Below are 21,781 nucleotides of genomic sequence, written 5' to 3'. Positions count from 1 at the left end.
GGTAAAGTTGTCAGACAGAAATACATATGCAGCCAACCACCTACTCCCACTATTACCCGCCTCCACGGTCGGTAAGTATATCCTACCCGGTAAAAAAGTTAGTGGTTTGGCTACCAAAAAAACCCGGGTCATGCCACCATCCAACCATCCATACCTTCCAGTAAATACATAGTCGGTGGTTACTCTGTACTTTCCCTTCCTCCTCTGACTTTCCTTCTCGCCATCGTCCCACATTGTGACGAAATACAACACACCATGCTCCCCACAACCAATGGGAGAGACCCACCAGGAACATTTTCTCCGTTCCCCTCATCCAGAATAGCACCAAGGGCTTGATTTTACGGTGCGGTTACAAATCGTGTCTTTAATCGAGAGAATTTAAAGTAAATATGTAAATTGTGAGATGATCATTAAACATGAAAAGCTGATTTCTCCATGAATAATTTTCTTCTAAAAAAATACATGCACAATTTCCCATCGACTTCTCACTCACTATGCGCGATATAAATACCCGGGTAGTAAGTGAGACTTATTGTGCGGATGTTTCCATCGCATGCAGCAGAGCCTTCTTTTTGATATACACCTTTTACTGGAGAGTTTTGCCCTGGCTGGACCGACACCGGGTACGTAAAGAAGAAGGGAGAGTTGCATTTCTGGTCTCCAGTCGACTTATACATACTTTCTGTGCATGACTGTAGCAGAAAATCTCCCGCATTTACGTACATAAGTAATAAGTATAATATCTAACTGGCTACCCGTTTTTCACATTTTTTCTGCATGCATATCCAGTTCCAGGCTGGATATCCATCAAGTAAAATATTCATATACGCTGCTGGTCCATTGACATCCGCAAACAAAGATGACTAGTCAGCCGCCGCATAACGAGGTCACCTTTTAAGACATCTCAATAGAAAGTCCAGTCAAAGTCTTTCTCAAGGATAGGAAAAAGGGTTGAATGAAATCTTATCGACGACAGACCAGACAGAGTGGTGACATGTCTTCGTAATAAAATAACGAAAATACTGTGGATGTAGATTTCCACTGCATTTTTCTAATCTAATCTTCTCCTCTAGTCATCTATTAAACGAGTGTATTTAGATAAATAGATACATAAATCTAAATATTATTTCAACTCCAAGTTCACATCCAGACGAATAAATACGTGGACTGAGCTCATTCGGAGGGATTTCCTTTAAACGAGAAGAGACCCTTTTTCATCTCCTCCTCAACGACCACATTACAGAAGAAGAAATGATCAAAACTGCTCATAACTAGTGTAAACTGTTAATATTTGAGGAGTCGTGGATTGGATATGTAACATGAATGTATGCACATACAGTGAACCCTCTGTTGTTACATTGCCTCGAGTGTGATAGATATTCCGGTTTTAAATAGAGAATCAGGATACTTAACTCATTTACACTCGTCTAATAAATTAGCGACTTCCAGTTTAAAAATCTCCACTAAACTGTAACAACTCACGATCTACTGAGCTGCTTCCTAACAATAAAAATAATAATACTTCGGAGGAGACTTTGAGTGAAAAAATAATTCAAATATGTGCAATTAACAATTTAACAAGAATAATTCCAAAAAATGTGTGCCGTTCTTTAATTAAAGTGCACTTGTTACATATTATTATTGCGCAAGTTGTTATTGGATTGGCTTAATTGATAATAATATTTTACGCGTGGGGGAAAAAGACTTATAAAAATTACAAGACTTTTCACGATATGCAATAAGTGAGACTAATCCATATGCAATTATTTAACTATGCTCATAGTAGTATTATGCAAACTCCTTTGTGCAATAATAATCCAGTCGAGTGAATCTCTTGCTGTGTGAGAAGTTGAAGTACAATATTTAGACGAGAAGAAGGTAAGAATTGGTTTAGTTAAGGTAAAAGCTTGTCAGAATTTATGGGATGATGCTTTAAATAAAAATGCATACATGTAATTTCGCAAATTCCACGCCGCATTAAATAAATCACTGAAATGCATGACCACCAAACCCAACTGCATAAAGGAGCTGATGTTTATATTTAATTTGATGGATTTATTTAAGGGTGATTTTTCTACCCGGTGGCACTTAATCGATTTACATATCACAATTATTTTATACCCTTCAAGCTAGAAATTGTGCCTACAACGCCACCAGAAAAAAAACGAGTGGGCCATACGTGCAAATAAACCGTGTCGTGCTTTATTTCGATTAATTAGAGAATTATTAATGACTCTGGACAATTGCCGGGATCGATTTTGTTGTTGAAATAAAGGGCGGAATATTACACGGGTATTACTTTCTGTAGGAGTGTGTGCACATGTACCTCATCAATTGGGGAAGAAATTGTGCCATAGCGTGTACCTAAAGGTGACTTTGTTTGACATTTGACACAAGTTTGCAGTACGACTGTATCGATCAAAAAGGGCTGAAATTAAAATCTGAAAACTTTTCGTTACATAAGATTGAACTTTTAAACAAGATTTATGCATGAAAAATAGACCTTGACCAATGAAAATGACGACCTGAATGGCATACACCATCCTTTTCCTTGTTGGGGAAAGATCTATAATTGAGCAAACTCGAACCATGTATTTACCAGGAAAGTAAATATATACATTTCCCAATCACCAAGTTGTGTAATGCATATTCATGTAAACTAGTAAAAGGAGAAATGATTATCAAGTGGATAGTTTGCCTAACTTTTTGTGCCTTTTACTCTTTGAATAAATTGTCAATTTGAGGGTAGCGGACATAACTAAATTATTTATTGATGGTTGGTCTTGGTGGAAAAGACAGAATCTGACGAAAAATCATTCATTTATTTAATCAATATTTCCACTCGATGCACAAATATCCGGGCTTCACCTTTGCAGAATTATTAGCTAGGTTTCTCCAACACATAGATTGCCATTGAGCTTGGAGAAAGCATAGCAGTTGCGTAATAAAAGATTGACAATAAATTGACAGGGAAGCAGCAATAATAATCAAATGGGCGAAGAAATGACATAAAAGAAAGATAGCAAGCAACCGAGCAACTCAATTTGTTCGTCGCTTCAACTTTATTACTTTTTATGTATTTTGGGAGAAAGTTTTAATGACAAAAAAATCCTAGAAATTCGAAATCATAGCAAAACTTATTACTTATTATTGCTTTCAGACTTTTTGGAAAGATTAATATGTAAGATGTCAACGCTGCCTGGCTGGGTTTATAAAGGAGAAAAGCAAAAGTCGTGATTTATGTAGAGGAAAAAATGGATACGTTTTTTGATACAATTTTTGCTAAAAGCTTTTATCTAGAAGGGAATTAATTAAAGGGAGAATTTAGCATTTGTGAATTAACAATAAGTTGAAATACAGAATTCCACTAAAATTGGAAAACTTAAAAAAGTTTGTTTTAGTAGAAAATGTTGCCAAATTAAAAATCACCAATCATTATTTTTAAACAGCATTTTTCTCCGTAATGAATTTAACTAAACCAAGGCTAACTTTGCAAATTACTTCGTTGTACAGATTTACCTACATGTGCAATTTTTTAATCGACTGGCCTAAAAGTAGTTTACAGCAGTGTAAACGTACACTTATATATTTGCAATTTATAATCCACTTTAATATTCAGCAAAAAAGTTAAAAAAAACCTCCTCTGGCAAATTATTTGCAACATTACTTATGACACGTTACGTCTGACCAAACCAGTTTTAATTCATGTACATGCAAACCAAGATCTTGCAAAAAAGGATTAAAAATTGATCATCAAGCGTTATCTTCAAAATGTTACACGCACATTTTTATTGCTTAATTATTATGTTGCAGCATACGCATACTTCCTGAAATTGGACGTTATGAAAGCTTATAATTAACCGTGGTTGCTACCATATTTAATGCAGAGATCAATTTTTGGGCAATATTTGTGTACATGGCATAGTCGATTAAGTCCACCACGCTATCTTATCTCATTCTTCAGTTAAGACTGTAATTTGCATCAGTTGCAATCAGGCATCTTCCATGAAGACTTTATATCTTAAGACGAACAGATAAGTGACTTTGGTTAAAACAATCTAAAAACCTGTTTGGTATTTTGAAAACTTGGAAATGTGTATTCGCAGAATTCAACTATTTACTACGTAAACGTTACGGAAAATTGGAAAAACTGATTGGAAATGTTCAACTTGATACGTTAATATTCTGATTCTGAATTTTGATACAAAGAGGTTTATACCTTTTAGATTTGAGTTAAACTGCGTAAAATATGAGTACATAAAACTTAAATTTGATACACAAAGAATACAAATTGTTATATCAAAACAACATTCTACTCAAGAAAAAATTTAAGGTAAGTATTCATAATTTATGCATGTTTCTTTTTTATGGAGAAGCTATGTACTTTTCCATGATGTATGTATGTCACTTATCTACAATTTATATCTAGAAGAATTAGATGAAAGATAAAATCAGTATTTGCAAATTTCTGTGAAAATTGGGTGAAATATAAAATTAATTTTAGCACAAATTAATATTAATTAAATACATTCATTACAAAATGATCCATTTTAATCAAGCAAATTAATCAGGAAATGCTACTCCATATATAAACCAAACTAATACTCTATAAGCTCTCTTATGTCACAAAGATACTCTACGAACCTCACCGAATCACAATTTCACCTACTTTTCCATTGTGATCTATAAATGTACCCCGATGACTGATTGAATCTCTCCACCATTTCTCTTTACAAACATGTGCCAAAAGACCACACGACCATTCAATTGCATTAAATTTGCATAGTGGATCACATTCTTGGAGTTTTTACACCAAATCCTCCATGTAAAACATATTTATGCACACACGTCACCTATCTAAGTCAAACCTGTCCCCACCTGTCAAAGTCAAAACCAGAAAAAAAACAACGCCACACGAGATTGAGCTTCATAAACAATTCAACACGTTCCATTTCTCTGAGAGACGTGTAAGATTGATTCATAGTAAATAAATCGTCTCATTTTTCCGAAAGGGTACAGTTTTGCATACAAAATACATCCATTTCCATACATCCATCCAACCAACTTTCACTCCACCCAGACCGACCACACTTTGACATTATTATGACGCAAGTCAAAAAACTATACATTGCACAAACAGGTAAATACGCATTTCTGTGAAGTCAAACCTTGACAAAATTTGGCTGCCAGAATGCAAAATCGCATCGCACTTGTCCCGTGGCGTGTACGTAATAATAATCGCACCCTCATTCCCCATTATATCATCAGTATTCATTATTAGCAAGCAACAAATCGTTAAAGCGAAGCAGAAACCCTACGCTAGTTTAGTACGATGTAAAACTGAAACTGAAATGCACTTCCAAGTAGTATCTGATCTGTAACAAAGAATGAGAAGAAGAATAAGATGGCATGATGGTTTCTGCACTCACGAAACGCACAGGATTGGTGGAGACCATTCGGGTGCATTGTATCTTGCCAAAAAGTGCAAAAAGAGAGCAAAGTATGTTTTTTACATGTGCAAATTTCTACGTAGGGATATACGTACGTAAGCATGTGTACTTGCTACTACCGACCATGCAATCGACACCATTCTTTACTTTTTTGTCTCACGTGGTGCTACTACTTGCTCGTGCGATCAGCATACCGGTTTCTAAGCTATTCGTCATTTCGTGGTAGCACAACATTTGAGATACGAGATGATGGGAAATTTTGTAAGAGATCAGATTTCCAGAGATTATTATTCCAAGTCTCGGGTTGTGACACTTTGGTGGTAAAGCTGGACTTAGATAATTGAGTAACGTAAGTAAGTTCAAAAGTTTATTGTAGATATTTTATTCCACGTGATTAATTGCATAGGTATTGGGCCATAGGGAAAGTGATTTTCTTGCATAATAAATACTCAAGGGAATCGGAAATACTGGTGGCTTAATAAATATTTTAGTGCTGTGCGAGGTTTGTGATTGTTAAAATCAAGCCATAATTTTAATAAGGTCAATAAAGAGGTAGCAAATTCTGGCTGAAATGTCTCATCTGGATGTGCACATATTTTATGGCTAATGTATTCTTCTGGAATTTTTTATACAGTAAAATGTGGCAGAAAATATAATAATTGGACTTTTTCATAAATTCTGAACTGAATTTGAGAGATACGTATGAATAAAAATCATCATCATTTTCAAACCTGTGTAAAATAAGCGATTAATGCACGTGGCTAGTTTTACCAATTTTCCGTGATCGAACAGAAACAAACTACATACTTAACTGAGCTACTTACTTACATACGTATTACAAATTTGTTACAAAACGCCCATTAGTCTAAAGTAGATTTTTTCCCGATAATAATGTAGGTTGGAACTTGAAGGTTGTCTGATTGATAGTACATACATAATCAAGGTGGTTACTATTTAGTTAAGAAAGACCTTGCTCATTTATTCGAGTGACAAAGTGCAATTGTGGTCATTGTGTAGTAAGAAGAGAAAAAGACAATTTCGTAGATTCGAGTGGTGGAAATTGCATGCAAATAATTCAGGTACGATTAATTAATTAAGTATTTACTGACCTTCAAGATCATCATCATCATTGTCGTTATCATCATCCGTCGCGTAATAGGAACAGGACGTCTCTCCTTCCAGATCTTCGGGTAAACTGTCCTCATTGAGGGAAAGGTGGTACGGAATTGTGGTACACGTTGACGCAGCGTCATCGTCAATGTCATCATTTTCATGGCGTTGTTGTTCTTCTTCCGGTGCTGGTGGTGGTGGTGGTGCGGGTATTGGTTGTTGTTGCAGTAGGGCCACTGAATTTCTCATGTATTCGGCTAAAACGGTTTCATACGCGGAATAGAAGGCGGTCGCCATCTCAGCCTCGGTTTGCCGTCTGGGGGTGAGATCAGTCTCGGTCGTAGCGTTGTTTGACATGATGATAGTTACGGTTTGGGACAATGCAGAAAACACTTGTTAGAGTGGAGAAGAGAGGATTTTTTGGAGAGAAAATTCGAAATATTCAATTGCAGACGAATTTTAAAATTGTATCGCATAATTTCATCTCGTTGGTGACCAATTTCTGGGTAACGATCCAGTACAGCTGCATTTCCGGTTACTATACGGACGAAGTAGAAAGACGAGATGGACAGAAAATCATGCCCAAGAACCATTATCATTTAGCCATTTAAAAATTATATTATTAGACTGCACGCAAGGTTTTATGAATGAAATGCAGTTTTGGCATCACAATATTTTTTATTATTATTATCATTCACAGACAAGTTCAACTAATGACTGTGATAATGGGCTCACGCCATGTCTTGGGAACCGAAATGATAACCTTGATCGACGTGTCTGTTCAAAGTACTGTTTAGCAATTGTTATACTTGTGTTTTTTGCGTGATTTGTTTTTGAGTTACATTGATTGCTTGATAAAGTCATTATACTTAATAAGTAGGAATGATTCATTGCCAATGAACATGTAGAGGAAAAATAAAGTAGACATGTGTGAACGTATATAACAGAGTACAAAACTTGATGTTTACAAAATTATGAAATGATTTTTACAACTTTTTTATAGGAAAACTACACGATTCTAAAAACCAAATAGTTCAAACCAATATCACATAGCCTGCAAGCAAAGTTATCTGTAAATTTCATTTTGTTACATAAAATTTCATAAAAGTGGATTTTAATGTTAAAGTATAACAGAAATATTGATTTCTTAAATTTTTTATTTATTTGGATTTTCACGTGCGTTTACATACATATTTAGTTAAGTAATATAATTTTGTAACTGTACAAATAAATTCTCCAAAACCTTGTCTTGTGTGTAAACTGCAAAGTAAAACAATTTTTTACAGCGATTTTTGTGTTTTGCTATAAATTTCAGCCGGTAATGGTTTTGTGTGAATTTCTTGTGCCCAAGTTGTGCTATACAGATAGCAATAATACCTACCCTCCAGTTAAACTACCCTCCAGTTAAACATTGTACCAATTAAATATGCACTAGAAAGGGTTCACGCCTCTCAACAATTATACCACCATTTTCCGTGTACTTTTTTCCTTAAAAAATTGGATACAATTTATTCTTAATAATTTCCAAGATTTAGGAAACCTTCTACGTAATTGACTTATCCCTGAGTGACTCTGTCTGAATTATTCACCCGAAATCTGACCTTTTCTTCTTTTATTCATTCCCCATTCCTCATTTTGTGATTATGTATACAATACAAGCAAAGCAGTGAAACATCCCTTGTCTCACGACTAATAAAGTTGGACAGTTTACGCGTGGTTGTGCTTGGCATTTCGTGAGATTTATTCTGTACTTACTTATTACGACACTAAATTGCTTTCTCTTTTCTCTCTCTGTTTCAGTCAAGCACAAAATGGAGGACGCTCTAGAATGGTTTCCAGGTAAGATTGACACCATAATAATGATTACACTTTTATGCAACTATTTCTATATAAGCAAAATGTGTCTGAAACCTGTAAACTTGTCTTTAAATCAGGGGGTGCAGCCGGTGCCGCCATGATGGCGGGGGCCGTAGCGTTGGGGACGTACTACGCCGCAACACGACAGAAGGGATCACCACCAATGTTCCCTTTGGATGAACAAGCATTCCTGGAATATGAGGTGAAAAATTGTCCCAATAAAATCAAAATCTCAGAGATCAATCACATTTAGTAAAAGCAGGTTGTACATAGTTCTTTCCCGACTTTTTTTCTTACCGAAGAAACCCTCACGACGCAAATGACACCATTTTGAAGCTATAGGTGGCGAAAGTGATCACTTTACGGGCTCCCGAGGCGAACAGATTTTGTTTCGCAAAATGCATGTACATAGTTCTAAGCCAAAAGTAAAGAACAAATCTTGTTCTAGGGATTTGTGCAATCATTTTCCTTCCTTCCTCCTCTAGCAGATTTTTCATACATATGTACATTGTACACTTTGTTCTGCTTCTGAGTAAGCTTATGTACATATATAGTTAAGCCATGCTATTTTGTTTGTACGGTTGGTTGATCTGGTAGAATTTCCTTTCAGCTAATGGACACGAATTCCAACACATATTGTTTTTTAAAATGTGTTATGAATGACGACGAGATGAGATCCCAGAGATATATGACGAGACCCGTCAAAAAAACAAAACTGAGAGATTCCAGGTGTGTTGTGTTTCAATCTCGTCTTCAGTTTTTGACACGGGGATCACAGAAACTGTTTTGATGTTTGCTTCCACGAGGAGGAGATTGCTTCAGGTTTATTGACGATTGTTCAACATACTTTACTTTACTTTTCTAGGTCTATTTTAAACCGTTTCATTTCGCGAGTGCTTGTTAATCTAATTTCCTGTGGGATGAGCAAAATTCACTCTGTTTTTAGAGAGAAATGTGGACTAATAGAGTTTAGTATATTAAGTGTTTCGCAAGGGCAGGAAGTACATATTCTAAAAATTTGTGAAAGAGCACATAGCATTCTGTTCAACACCCACTCTGGATCTTATCAAGTTTCATAAGTCGACGAAATATCTTGTCAGCGACGTTTCGTTGCGTACGTAGGAGCCATTTCTTCGGAGATGATCATCTCCGAGTATGGCGTCACACTCGGTTGTTGATGTCATATTTATGTAGTTGGGAAGTTTCTTCCACTCTTTTATTACTAGATAGATAGGTCACATGAAAAGTTATTAATGGATTCGATTAAGTCAAAGGTTATCATAATTTTGTAGAGTGCACTCCATCTTTCCCGATGACGTAGACTATTTATATCCTCTCCCGGTGAAAGTACTTTGCTGGCGAGGAGGTAACAAATCCGTTGTCAAAATGTGACTCGTTCATACAAGTTGTTCGACAACGTGTACGTCGTTTTCGACCACCACCCGGACGAGAAAAGTGCGGGGGAGGAGTTAAATAAACAGTTGACGGAGACGGATGTCGTCTAGTTTGGAGGTATTCGGAGGCATTTGCTTAATAGGATTAAATCAGATACATGTACATGGATGACATTTTGTGTAAGTCCAACTAGACACCAACTGTTTTGTCATAAATCCGAAATTAAACGCTTAAATGACAAGAAATTGGGGGTCTGGTCGTTCACTTGCAGGCATCCATGGTAGATTTGACTTTAAGCATGTACATCTACATCTCACTCCCGGTCGGAAAATGAGTCCGTTTCATCTGCAGATTCATGTTCATTCGCATGAAAGAAAGTTAATGAAAGTCACGAGGAGGTTTCTAAACGAATAGATACTTCATTGCATTTCAATCTCGAATATTATTACCCCAGACGGAAAATAATAAGGTCAAGGTACCGCAATTAAAGCCACCAGGAATGAGAACCACTTACAATAAAATATTGTGTGTTTGTTGTTTTCCAAGCATTTCTCACTTTTCATCAATGATCGTCGTAGATTTGCTCAATTTTCTGGAAAAGTGTGACACTAAAAGAACTTTGGCAGTGCAAAATAATACAAACTTAAACTTATCCAAATGGATTTTCCTCTCTTTTCCTATGTAACTCGATCTTTCCCGTTGTTGATGTGTGAAACAAGATCGAATCGCCATTCTGCCGAATGAATATAACACGAAATGCTCCAATTTCTCTGCTGCACGCATACGAATGTACCCGTCGTCGTAAAGTAAAGCTCATCTTGGCACCGTATCCTTTGGCACTTTCCGGTATTCAGGATACTTTTTATTCCCGTCGTCGTCCTCTCTGTTGCCATCTTATTTTATTCAACGAACCTCTTCTTGTCTGCATTTATGTAGTATTGACTACTTGCATATAGTCTCAACAAACCTGGTGCGGTGGAAGTGGAGTCAATGTGTTTAAAAGAAATGTGAGCAATTTTATGAACCAATTGCATATGGAGAGAGGTACACACATACGTTTTAAATCTTGTTCAGAATGAGATGATCATATGTACATGTTGTTTGTCGTCTTCTGCTTGCATTCCCGACACGATAAAGAAGAAGATCATCCGGCGAAAAGAGTAGTTAATATCTTGGAGAGAACGACGACGTCGAAAAAGCACGGGAAAAGATGCTGGGTCGGGTTTTTAAGTAGTTAGTTAGTTCAGTTATGCAGTTGGTGGAAGTTGTAGGAATCTTGTTTAGTTTGGTGAGCAGTGTTCATTTGTGAAGTCAATTAAGTAAAGAGTCCTTCAGATTTAGGATTTGATTGGATCGGTCCGTTATGAAATTGGTGTGGTGAAAATTAGAAGTGAGATACATATTTTTTGTGGTTACGAATTTATTAAGTAAATGACGAGACATAGTGGCTTGACCTTCCTGACATTGGTTGATTAGTTAAGATGAGGTGACGAGATGAAGAAAGACCTTAATTTTAAAGAATAGTTTAGTGAAAGTTATCATGTCGTGGTGAATTTTAGTGAAATACATGGATTAAGTAATTTTCTCACAAAGTTTCCCGAAAACAAATTCCAACCTCATAAGAATTTCCAACCAGAAACCGTGTTCGTTTAATTAAGTGAATAATTTACCACGTCGTCGAAAATGTGTGGTGGGTGTTTTTTCCACCCGGAGCCTATCCGGATCCCTTTGGATCTCGGGTGTCAGTCTGACATAATAAAAGTGAGTGCATTATTACATATTTTCGCATGACTTTCTTTTCTATCTATATTTAGGCTAAGAAATCCTCTCAACTTTTACGATTATGACCAACTCCTTCCCATTATTAGTAACACTTTTAGCGTGCTTTTATTAACGGGGAAAGCGATATATTCGCAATATGTGTAAGCACTTGTGTAAGCACCGTCAAAAAGAGAGGTGTATATTTGAAAACCATTATATGGCACATCTTTCACCACAAATTGCATTTGCATTTTATGCGAAACAGATGCTTCTATTTCATGACTTATTATTTTTAGTTAGGTACTTTTATCCCCAATTTTACACCCTTTTCGACACTATCTGCTCACAGACTGGACAAAAAAATAATTTAAATCGTCCTCATCATCATAATCGTCGCATTTAGTTGTGTAGGTGTGATTTTTTTGGCATGTCGTGTCGACCACATTTAGAAAGCACACATACACACACACCGATACATACAAGTATGTACCCCAGCTCGGTCTAAAAAGTTAAAAAAGTTTGTAATCTGCTGACTGCCGAGAAGCAGGAGGAGCAGGGATAAGAAGATGTAGTTCCGGAGCACGGGATCTTATATATGCTCACTCACTTGCAAGTGGAGAATCCCGTGAAAGAAATTGATAGTAAAGTTTTTAAACGTAATGATCTTACTCAGTTATATGTGCACGGTATGTATGTACGATGTTCCATATATTTTTGGTCCATCGACTCATTTGGCCTTCGTCAGTTTCATTTATTTTATTGTTGTCTTGTTTCGCCTCATCATGTTCTTAAGTGAAACATGGCTGGCTACAATAACTAACATGCATACCATACCTCGTGGAGGAGCTGCTGCTTTCATGATTTTCCTTGTTGTTGCTCATCTCTGAATCTCTGATTCATTGTCAGAAGTCCAAACTTGTGAGCGTCTGGCTCGAATAATCACTGCTTGGTATTCATGCCTATGTACTTACTTGTTGTCGTTGAAGGTTAGGTTTAAGATAATGCGAATATATATTGTGCGATGTGGGATGCGGTACAATTTCGCGAAAAAAAATCTGTGCCAATTTCTACATTTGAGAAGACTCTTTCTTTCATAAGACGGGACTTGAGGATGACTGATAATTAATGAGAGTAATCATGTCTAATTTATATTTACGTGTGGCTGGGTTGGCCTACTGGGTTTGGGGGTGATGGAATTTTGTACAATATTTTTGTCAGAAATAATTGGGAGAGAAAGTCGTATTGCATTTTTTTTGAGTCGAGAGAGCATGAGTAATGTTTCAGGTTGTGTTTTGTAAGAAAGCTGTACCGGGTCCAAAATAGAATGCAGAATTGATTAGGACAGATCGCGTCATTAAATCACTTTCAATTTCAAGATGACTTTGGTCTTGTCTGGCTGGGTATTCATCCATGGTAAATAAATTTTCTGGGGTGACAGTTATGACGGTGGAAATCAAGGAATGACATACATATTTTTGTGCACATCGTCATAGTCAGGCGAATGTTTACTACAATTTTAAAGTGGAAACTATGCATATTTATATTTTTTCGAAATTTTAGGGAACGGAAATGATCCGTACGTCCCGATTCGGCAAGGACGCCAAGGACGGAACCTTCTTGCGCTACTTGTTCGAAGATTGCCGCACGTTGTACGACTGTTTCCGCAGAGGTGCTAAGGAGTCCAGTAAGTATTTTGCAATTAATTCCACAAATTATTTAATTGTCCAATTAAAATGCTAAATTATTTGTGCAGATAACGGGATATGTTTGGGATGGCGTGAAACCAAAAACAAACCATATCAGTGGCTCCATTACAATGAGGCGTTGTTACGAGCAAAGAACTTTGGGTGTGGTTTGGTCCACATGGGTAAGAAGAAATTCGCGACTATTTTAATGGGGGCAACTTTACTATTTTCAATACCACGTCCAGGTCTGCATCCAGGATCTTACGTGGGAATTTACAGTATAAACTGTCCCGAATGGATCTTGACGGAGCAAGGGCTCTACTGCTATTCCATGGTTATCGTCCCACTCTACGACACTTTGGGGGCGGACGCTTGTGCTTTCATCATCAACCAGGGTGAGAAATACATAAATCATCCATATTTATTGGCACACATTTTCACAAATCCATATCTTTAGCTGAAATGACCACCGTGATTTGTGACGATGACGCGAAAATTAACCTGCTCCTTGACAAAGCACCGAAATGCCTCGTTCGCCTGGTTCACATCAAACCACTCAAACCGGAAACGATTGCACGTGCCAAAAAGCAGGCGATCGAACTGTTGCGATTTGAAGAAGTGGAAAAACTGGGTAGTACGTATAGCCACAGTCATCGAGAAAAGCCACCTCGACCGGATGACATTTCCACGATTTGCTACACTTCGGGCACCACTGGAAATCCGAAGGGGGTGATGCTAAGTCATGAAAATATTGTGGCGGACGTGTCCGCCGTCCTTCTACAGGTACATAAAATAGAGATAAATTTGAAAAAAAACTAGTAGAAATCTGGAAAAAATTATACTATTTTCTTCTTCAGATGGGAGAACACCGACCTTGCCGACAGGATACTATGATCTCATTCTTGCCTTTGGCCCACATGCTGGAGAGATGTTGTCAAGTACGGAAAAAGCTTTCCAATTGATTGGTTGACTTTGCTTGTAAATAAGTGCAGGTTTCATGAAACAGCTCGCGTTGGTCATCATTACATGCATAGGGAGTTAGAATGTTAGAGTGAGTACCAAGCACAAATACGTGATTCAAAGGCAGGAATATAAGCAAGGCGATATTACGACGGCACTCAAACAAGGGTTTCTTGAATTATTTATGTCTAATGATTGAACACAACAAAAAAATGAGAATTTCAAGAAAGATTATGTCATTTCTTCCTCTTCACCGGTGAGTTGGTGGCGTTTGAGAGGGGAACACGGTTCTCATTCCTCTTTTCAGAATTTGCACGCAGCAACAAGGCTCGTTCTCTTTTCACCGCCGTCAACTAATTATTCATATACAGTTTAACGATTACAACGAATACAATACAAATTACTAATTTTGGAGTTGAAAAGAAGGAGAGTTGACTTACCTTTTTTTTGTCTCATTGTGAGCTTTTTTCTCATCCTCCAACTCTTTGAGCAACTTTTGTTCACGAAGCGAGGCCTGATGCAGGTCTTCCTCCAATTTGCAAATTTTTGAAGTCCCTTCTTCAATCTTTGCCCTCAGAATCGGGTCCCCCAGTGGTCGATCGCCTTTATTTGCTTCGTCTATGAAGACTAGTTCACGGTCCCCAATAACCAACGAGTTCTTCAGCTCTTCCACTGCTTTGATGATGATGGCGAGTTCATTTTCTTCAAAATACGTGAGAGCTTCTGGGGGCATAAAGGTGTCCACGCACACTTTCTGAAGAATGTTGCGAACTGTCCATTTCCCGTTCGAACTACACAAAGTTCCTTGAAAAGGGTGGATGGGGACGACTCTTGTTTCCTCACAAATAACCTCATATCCTTCTGGGAGAAGGACCCTCGACGAGCAAGCCTTCTTCAGCATGGTGGTGTTGTTACGCCCGGCACTGTTCATGTCAGTCTTGTTTTTCTGGGCGGCAATAACCTCGTCTCCATACGTTTACTTATACCCAGACCGATCGTGTTGTCCTTCATCCAAATTTTGATTATTATTTTGTGTAATCCGCCATTACTCTCTGCAACCAACAATAAAAACGAGGTAAATATATATGGAACCGTATATATTTTATAAAGTTTGTTTACCATAATAATCTTCAGGTTTAAATGCTCTCGGAACAATTTTGCCTCCATCAGCTTCTGCGTAAACGTGTGTGGGAATGGCGACGTGTCCTCTCCTTGTATGTTTTTGCATCGACATTTGATTACTCGCCACGAACTTGCAAGTTATGCACGTTGCCACCAATTCACCACCAGTAGTCTCTATTTCGAAATCTTCGTATTTCGGCCTAAGCGTTGTTTCTATAAATATAAATATAAATATAGATAACGATTATTGTAGTAATTTATAAATTGGAAAAACATTAGCTAAACATTACTTTCAATCTGGCTGGATCCGGGATGTTGTAGCCTCATGTGCCGAAGGAGATCAGAATTTCTAAAGTTATTCAAAGAATGGTTAGGTTAATCAAACAGTCAATAATACGAAATTACATGAATATTGAGAGACAAACCTTTTAAGCTTTACCCCACAAACTACACACGCGAACTTTCTCTCATCGGAATGGGTCACTTTATGTCTTGTCAGATCACTCGTTGTGATAAACGTTTTGCTGCACTTGTCACAAGCGAATTCCTTCATATTCAAGTGTCTTTTTCGATGAATTTCAAGAGCATATAAACTCGTAAAACGTTCATGACACATTTCACACTCATGTCGATTTTTATTTTTTGCAAACTCAAATGCTTTACTTTTGACTTTAACTCTCTTCTTCAAGTTCCTGAAACAGTGGGGTTTCCCTGACCCTTTATTGGTTGAAGAAGGTGCCATGTCCAACTTTTAAGTAATACTAACTGTACTAATTTATTCACGTTCAGAGTGTGGGCGGAGAGAATAATATTTGTTTACTTTTACGAGTGGTAGTGGAATTAATTCACAGCGGAGTGAGTGAGTGAGATCAATGATCAGTCGCGATGAGTTGGCAGGAACAACGGCAATAACTGTGCTTGTGAAAAATAACCAATTGTACTGTGCCAATGTTGGAGACTCTCGGCCCAAAATCGACATGAGAATCTGTTTCATCAATTAGGTCGCGATGTACATGCAAGGCGGAGCCGTGGGCTTTTATGCGGGCGATATCCGCAATTTGATGGAGGACATGAAAGCCCTCAAGCCCACGGTGACCCCCGCAGTGCCCCGTTTGCTCAATAGGATACACGACAAGGTCAGACTCAATTAAGAGGAGGAGGAGTGCGAATGAGGTCAATTTATGAATTTGGTCGTAATAATTTCAGGTTATGGGTAACGTCAATGGGTCCGTCGTGAAGCGTGCCATGCTGCGAATGGCGATAAACAGCAAGATGACCGAGTTGCAGAAAGGAATCATGAGGAAAAATAGCATTTGGGATACCCTCATTTTCCGCAAAGTTCAGGTGACGATTAATTTAACAGGTTAAATTTCGGGACAATGGGTAACAGTTAGTTAATTAATTATGATTGGGGAAATTACAGGAGGGAATGGGTGGTCGACTGAGGCTTATCGTGGTTGGTTCAGCCCCTTTGAGTGGACAGGTTCTAACATTCATGCGATGTGCTATGGGTTGTGTGGTGAGTAGATTTAAATAATAATTGACCCGAAGAAACAGTTAACTAAAAATTATTTTATTTTAATTGCTTCAGGTCGTGGAAGGATATGGCCAAACTGAATGCGTTGCTCCATGTACTCTAACAATACAAGGAGACGTAAGTCGACAAAAATTTTAGGAGGCTGGGGATGAATTCCCACTCGAACTAAAATATTTATGTCAATTTTAAATTTCTTAGGTGTCCCCCGAGCACGTCGGTCCCCCGCTGGCTTGCTGCTGTATAAAATTGGTCGACGTACCTGAAATGGAATATTACGCTTCTGCTGGACAGGGTACGATTCACACTGAAGAAGTAAAATAAGCATTTTAGGAATGTAATTTTGTTTCTCCTCCAGGCGAAGTCTGCGTCAAGGGCACAAGTGTGTTTAAAGGATATTATAAAGATCCCGAACGGACAAGAACCGTTATTGATAAGGATGGCTGGCTGCACACTGGAGATATCGGAACCTGGCTCCCGGTAAGCTCATCTTCTGACAACTATTATTAACTAATACATAATTAGCTCGCCCTCATTCGAGAGCTATTTACTTCCTTTTGTCCGTCGGTCTGTCTGTTAACGATTTTTTTTAGCATCAGTTGATGCTAATTACAATTATGTAAATTGGGACCCCTACATTATTGAATAACTTGTTAGTAGCACCATTTGTTTCGAACAATGGGTGGGGGGAGTCGATGCAGAAGTCGCAAAATAGCCGGAAAAAATAATCATACAATTTTTCAAAGTCAAAATTATGTTAAAAGTATTACAGGGCGAGCTACATACATACTTCTACCTTTAAAAAGGTTTATTCACACTAATAATTAATTTATATCATTTTTCTTGTTAGAACGGTACCCTGAAAATCATCGACCGAAAGAAGCACATCTTCAAACTGTCCCAAGGTTTGTTTCCAAATTGTCTACTGTCTTTTTTATAAAGTACTTAATATGAAAATTAATTACATTTCAGGAGAATACATTGCTCCAGAAAAGCTGGAAAATATTTATTCACAAAGTCAATACGTGGCTCAAGTTTTCGTATACGGAGAATCTCTAAAGGTGAGCAAACATTAATTAATTAATCATAATGACTAATGACACATACTTCATGTAATGCATTTGTATTTGTCTTGTTTCAGTCGTGTGTCGTAGCTATTGTAGTGCCTGACGTCGAAACTGTAAAAATTTGGGCTTCAGCGAACGAAATACCAGGAACCTTGTCTGTACTATGTGCCGATGATAGAGTGAAAGCACTTCTTTTAGAAGACATTACAAGACTTGGGAAGCAAGGTTGGCGTTTTTTGCATATTTTTCTTTAACATATTTCGCATAGTTTTTCATAAAACTTTCATTTTTTTCAGCTCATTTGAAATCCTTTGAACAGGTAAATATATTTAAAACAATAAAAATATTCAAAACTTTTTAAAATCTCTTCAATTAACTATGAATTCTTAAGGTGAAAGACATTTACCTGCATCCCGACCCATTCTCCGTACAAAATGGACTCCTAACACCGGTACAAACTTCAATTTTATGTTTAGAAACACTCAGCATTTAATAAAATAAAAAATGATTTTGAAAATAAATCCATATTTACATTTTATTTCAGACCATGAAGGCGAAACGGCCTCAACTCAAAGCCTACTTTAAACCCCAACTGGACGATATGTATTCAAAGTTGAATTAATGAATTGATTAGTTTTAATACTCAATCCATAACCTTATTAAGTAATTAGATAATTAATTGACTTCTTCCTCTCATAATTACATATTTAATTAAGTCCGGAACAACGTAAAAAAATATTTAGCATGTAATATGCGCATGCATAAATAGCCTTGGATGATATCGTGCTGCTGCAAAAACACTACTTTCCTCAGTTAGTTGTACAACTGCACAGCTACAATAATTACGATTACGGTGTTATTAATTAAGAATTTGAAAAAAATTACAGTTCAAATGTGATGATTCAGAAATCTCTTCTAGTAAATTCTTATTAGTCGATTGATCCATATGAAGAAGAAGAAAAAAACAATGTAGTCCTAGTTGTGATGAATGCTTGCGTGATGTGATATTTGATAAAACATATAAAATTAGTCGTTGTTATTATTGCCCAAGTTTTGACTGTAAAAGATAAGATGTAAAAATACTTGTTGTCATTTTCCTGGCAGCTTTACCACAAGTATTCATATTATAAAAATTCTGACACAATCCCTCGCAAACAAATACATAAGTATGTAATTAATTCAAGACCTATTTTCTATTTTAGTTTAGTATTTCCTAGCTATTTTGTATCACACACAATATGTAAATAATATAAATATCTACCGTGCACAAACCACCATTCACTCAATAAATAATTGTATCAGGCCTTTTTTGAATTGCCAAATAAATATGTAATTTTATTTTCACCACTTAATGAAAGTAGGAAGTAATGTATAACTTTTTTGTTAAAAGGTACTGATTACTTGTAAAAAGGATCATCACGTACTCAAGGTCAGGATAAATAATAGTGGTTAATTCTTCTGAAAATAGCGGAATATTATCCTTTTGACCCGATTTTTGATATTAAATCAAGTTAATTATGTATGTATACCTATGAAAAGAAAGTGCAATCCGACTTTATCAAGTCTGAAGAATCCTGTAGACTTAAAATTCAGCAATATTACAAGATAACGTATGTATATACATACCAGATAAATAATAAATTGTCTCCCACAATAATTACATAAATATCTAATAATCAACTCGACAAGTTGTCATCCAAAATTTCAACAATTCTTATGATCAGTCAATAGGAGTAGAAAATAAGCATGTAATAATTTTAAGGTCTAAAATCGTCCCTTAAAAATTACTTTAATTGTTAACAATGTTTTTAAGTATGTAAGACAGAACTGATGATAAAGTAATGGATTCAATTTTTGTTTGACAACTATATGCGTTATGTAATTAATTAATTAGTGCATGCAAATGTACCATAGACAATTTTTTATATCGAAAGAAGGAAATGAAATGAATTGTTTAAATCTGTGTGGAATTTGCTCCTATTTAGAATTTACTAAATAAATGTACACCAGGATCCCAGGGTCGGAGAGGTAAATAATTTTGTCTCAAATTTGTAATACCTAGAATAACAGATAAGTTAGGTGATATATAAATATAGTCACTTTACAACCTTATTATCATGACAAGCAACCGCAGAGAAATCGGAGAAAAAGTATCATTCGCAAGGGAAGATGGATGGAAAATATTATAATTTGCAAACAAAGCAGTCAGTCCTATTGTTATTGAGGAAAAAGGAAATACTGTTGTTCTTATTAGTGTGGGATCATATTATGATCATCATAATAAAACATACCATTATTTCCTGTACTGGAAAATAAACGATTTATTATTTTAAAAAGATGTCTGTTAAAAATTAAGCATTTAAAAAATAAATATGTAAACACAATTTCATTGGAAAACGAAACATGAACTGCATATAATTTTTAGGTAGATCATTATGATCAAAAATGACATACATGACATACGCATTTGCTTTGCTTTCTCATGTCATTTTACTAATCAAAATAGTAAGAATAAATTTCATAAAGTTTTCATAAAATTATTCCGACAATTTCTCCTGTACAATTTTACACCTGAAGAAGGGGGCAGTTGAACCCTGAAAGCTTGTGAATAAACCACTTCAAAAATGTCATCCATACGATCTGTTAATTCTACCCTAAAAGTAAGAATAAAATTGTAAACTGCATCAAGACTTCGAATTCCGTTTCAACATTGCACCATGAAAGTTTGGGTAAGAATTGATTATGATGAATTCAACGTATGGTAGAAAACACAATTCTGAAAACATGCATGAAAAAAAATTAGCATGCACATTTAAATTTCTAACATATCGTCCGTAACATAAGTCCAACAAATACAATTTTTAAGGTTGCTTGAAATTATTAATCTCATTCCGCCTCATTTTTTGCGTTGAGTAGATAAATATCGTACATAGTGTAATAGTGAGTGATTATACGATGCCAACCAAACCTGCAGTTTTTAGCAGGGTTCATATTTATTTATGTATGTTGAAGTATTATCTCATCTCATCAATTTTAGCGTATCGTCAATCCTGACTAGACGATTATTTTTGTAAATAATAAAACCGCACTGAAAACATGCACGAATAAACATTTAGCATTTAATGACTGCTCTTTGGAGAAATTGGTGGCCCTTAAAAGGGCCGTTGGTTTGTAGTTTTTGTAGCGTTGTTGGTTCAGTTTAGGCACGTTCTCCACGGATTCGGCGAGCGAGTTGGATGTCCTTGGGCATGATGGTGACCCGCTTGGCGTGGATGGCGCACAAGTTGGTGTCCTCAAAGAGACCAACCAAGTAGGCCTCGGACGCCTCCTGCAAAGCCATGACAGCAGAGGATTGGAATCGGAGATCCGTCTTGAAATCCTGAGCGATTTCTCGGACGAGTCGTTGGAAGGGGAGCTTGCGGATGAGAAGCTCCGTGCTCTTCTGGTAACGACGGATTTCTCGGAGGGCGACGGTTCCGGGCCTGTAACGATGGGGTTTCTTGACACCTCCGGTCGCAGGGGCGCTCTTCCTGGCAGCCTTGGTGGCGAGCTGCTTGCGGGGGGCTTTCCCTCCAGTGGATTTACGAGCCGTTTGCTTGGTACGGGCCATTGTTTGTTTGTAGATTGGTTAGAAAGTTAGAATTGTTCTCAGGAGAAAGCTGAGACAACGAGTGATGAAGATTTCCACTTTGGGCTCCTGCTTTATAGTCAAGGGCTGAGTTCTGAGCGAGAAAGAGGATTGGCTGTTGAGCGGAAGTGAAAGCCCGCTCTCTCCTCACAACTCAAGAGGTCTGCTCCGCAACTCAGCCAGTTGGTATAAATTCAAGCTCGACTCCAACA

General features: G+C 36.9%; 3 protein-coding genes across 8 annotated transcripts; 1 reads left to right on the top strand and 2 right to left on the bottom strand.

The window, feature by feature from the left end:
* The first annotated feature begins 686 nt into the window (after positions 1-686).
* Positions 687-20,325, top strand: LOC110851668 (long-chain-fatty-acid--CoA ligase 1). 6 transcript variants are annotated; one of them, XM_022099527.2, is made up of 20 exons: positions 687-1,878; positions 8,361-8,399; positions 8,495-8,619; positions 13,134-13,257; positions 13,327-13,440; positions 13,504-13,653; positions 13,716-14,041; positions 14,116-14,196; positions 16,342-16,476; positions 16,547-16,684; positions 16,764-16,859; positions 16,932-16,994; positions 17,076-17,169; positions 17,233-17,354; positions 17,725-17,779; positions 17,847-17,935; positions 18,016-18,166; positions 18,238-18,260; positions 18,333-18,392; positions 18,486-20,325. In XM_022099527.2, the coding sequence occupies exons 2-20, from the start codon at positions 8,372-8,374 to the stop codon at positions 18,561-18,563; spliced, it is 2,052 nt and encodes a 683-aa protein (XP_021955219.1). In that variant the 5' UTR covers positions 687-1,878; positions 8,361-8,371; the 3' UTR covers positions 18,564-20,325. The 6 variants fall into 6 exon arrangements, with proteins under 6 accessions (XP_021955219.1, XP_035709797.1, XP_035709796.1 ...); XM_035853904.1 differs by lacking the exon at positions 687-1,878 and adding an exon at positions 4,120-4,333; XM_035853903.1 differs by lacking the exon at positions 687-1,878 and adding an exon at positions 5,637-5,799.
* On the bottom strand, positions 14,461-15,041 carry LOC110851669. Its single transcript, XM_022099529.2, has 2 exons — positions 14,659-15,041; positions 14,461-14,571 (listed from the first exon to the last, which is right to left on the bottom strand). The coding sequence occupies exons 1-2, from the start codon at positions 14,949-14,951 to the stop codon at positions 14,568-14,570; spliced, it is 297 nt and encodes a 98-aa protein (XP_021955221.2). The 5' UTR covers positions 14,952-15,041; the 3' UTR covers positions 14,461-14,567.
* A 774-nt stretch (positions 20,326-21,099) lies between the features above and the next one.
* LOC110851661 (histone H3) lies at positions 21,100-21,611 on the bottom strand. The gene has a single exon (XM_022099516.2). The coding sequence runs from the start codon at positions 21,549-21,551 to the stop codon at positions 21,141-21,143; it is 411 nt and encodes a 136-aa protein (XP_021955208.1). The 5' UTR covers positions 21,552-21,611; the 3' UTR covers positions 21,100-21,140.
* Positions 21,612-21,781: the final 170 nt, after the last annotated feature.

The sequence above is a fragment of the Folsomia candida genome, unplaced genomic scaffold, assembly GCF_002217175.1.
Source record: "Folsomia candida strain VU population unplaced genomic scaffold, ASM221717v1 Fcan01_Sc007, whole genome shotgun sequence".
NCBI classification, from domain to species: Eukaryota; Metazoa; Arthropoda; class Collembola; order Entomobryomorpha; family Isotomidae; genus Folsomia; species Folsomia candida.
The sequence above is the reverse complement of the archived record's forward strand: the minus strand, read 5'-3'. Positions and strand labels throughout refer to the sequence as shown.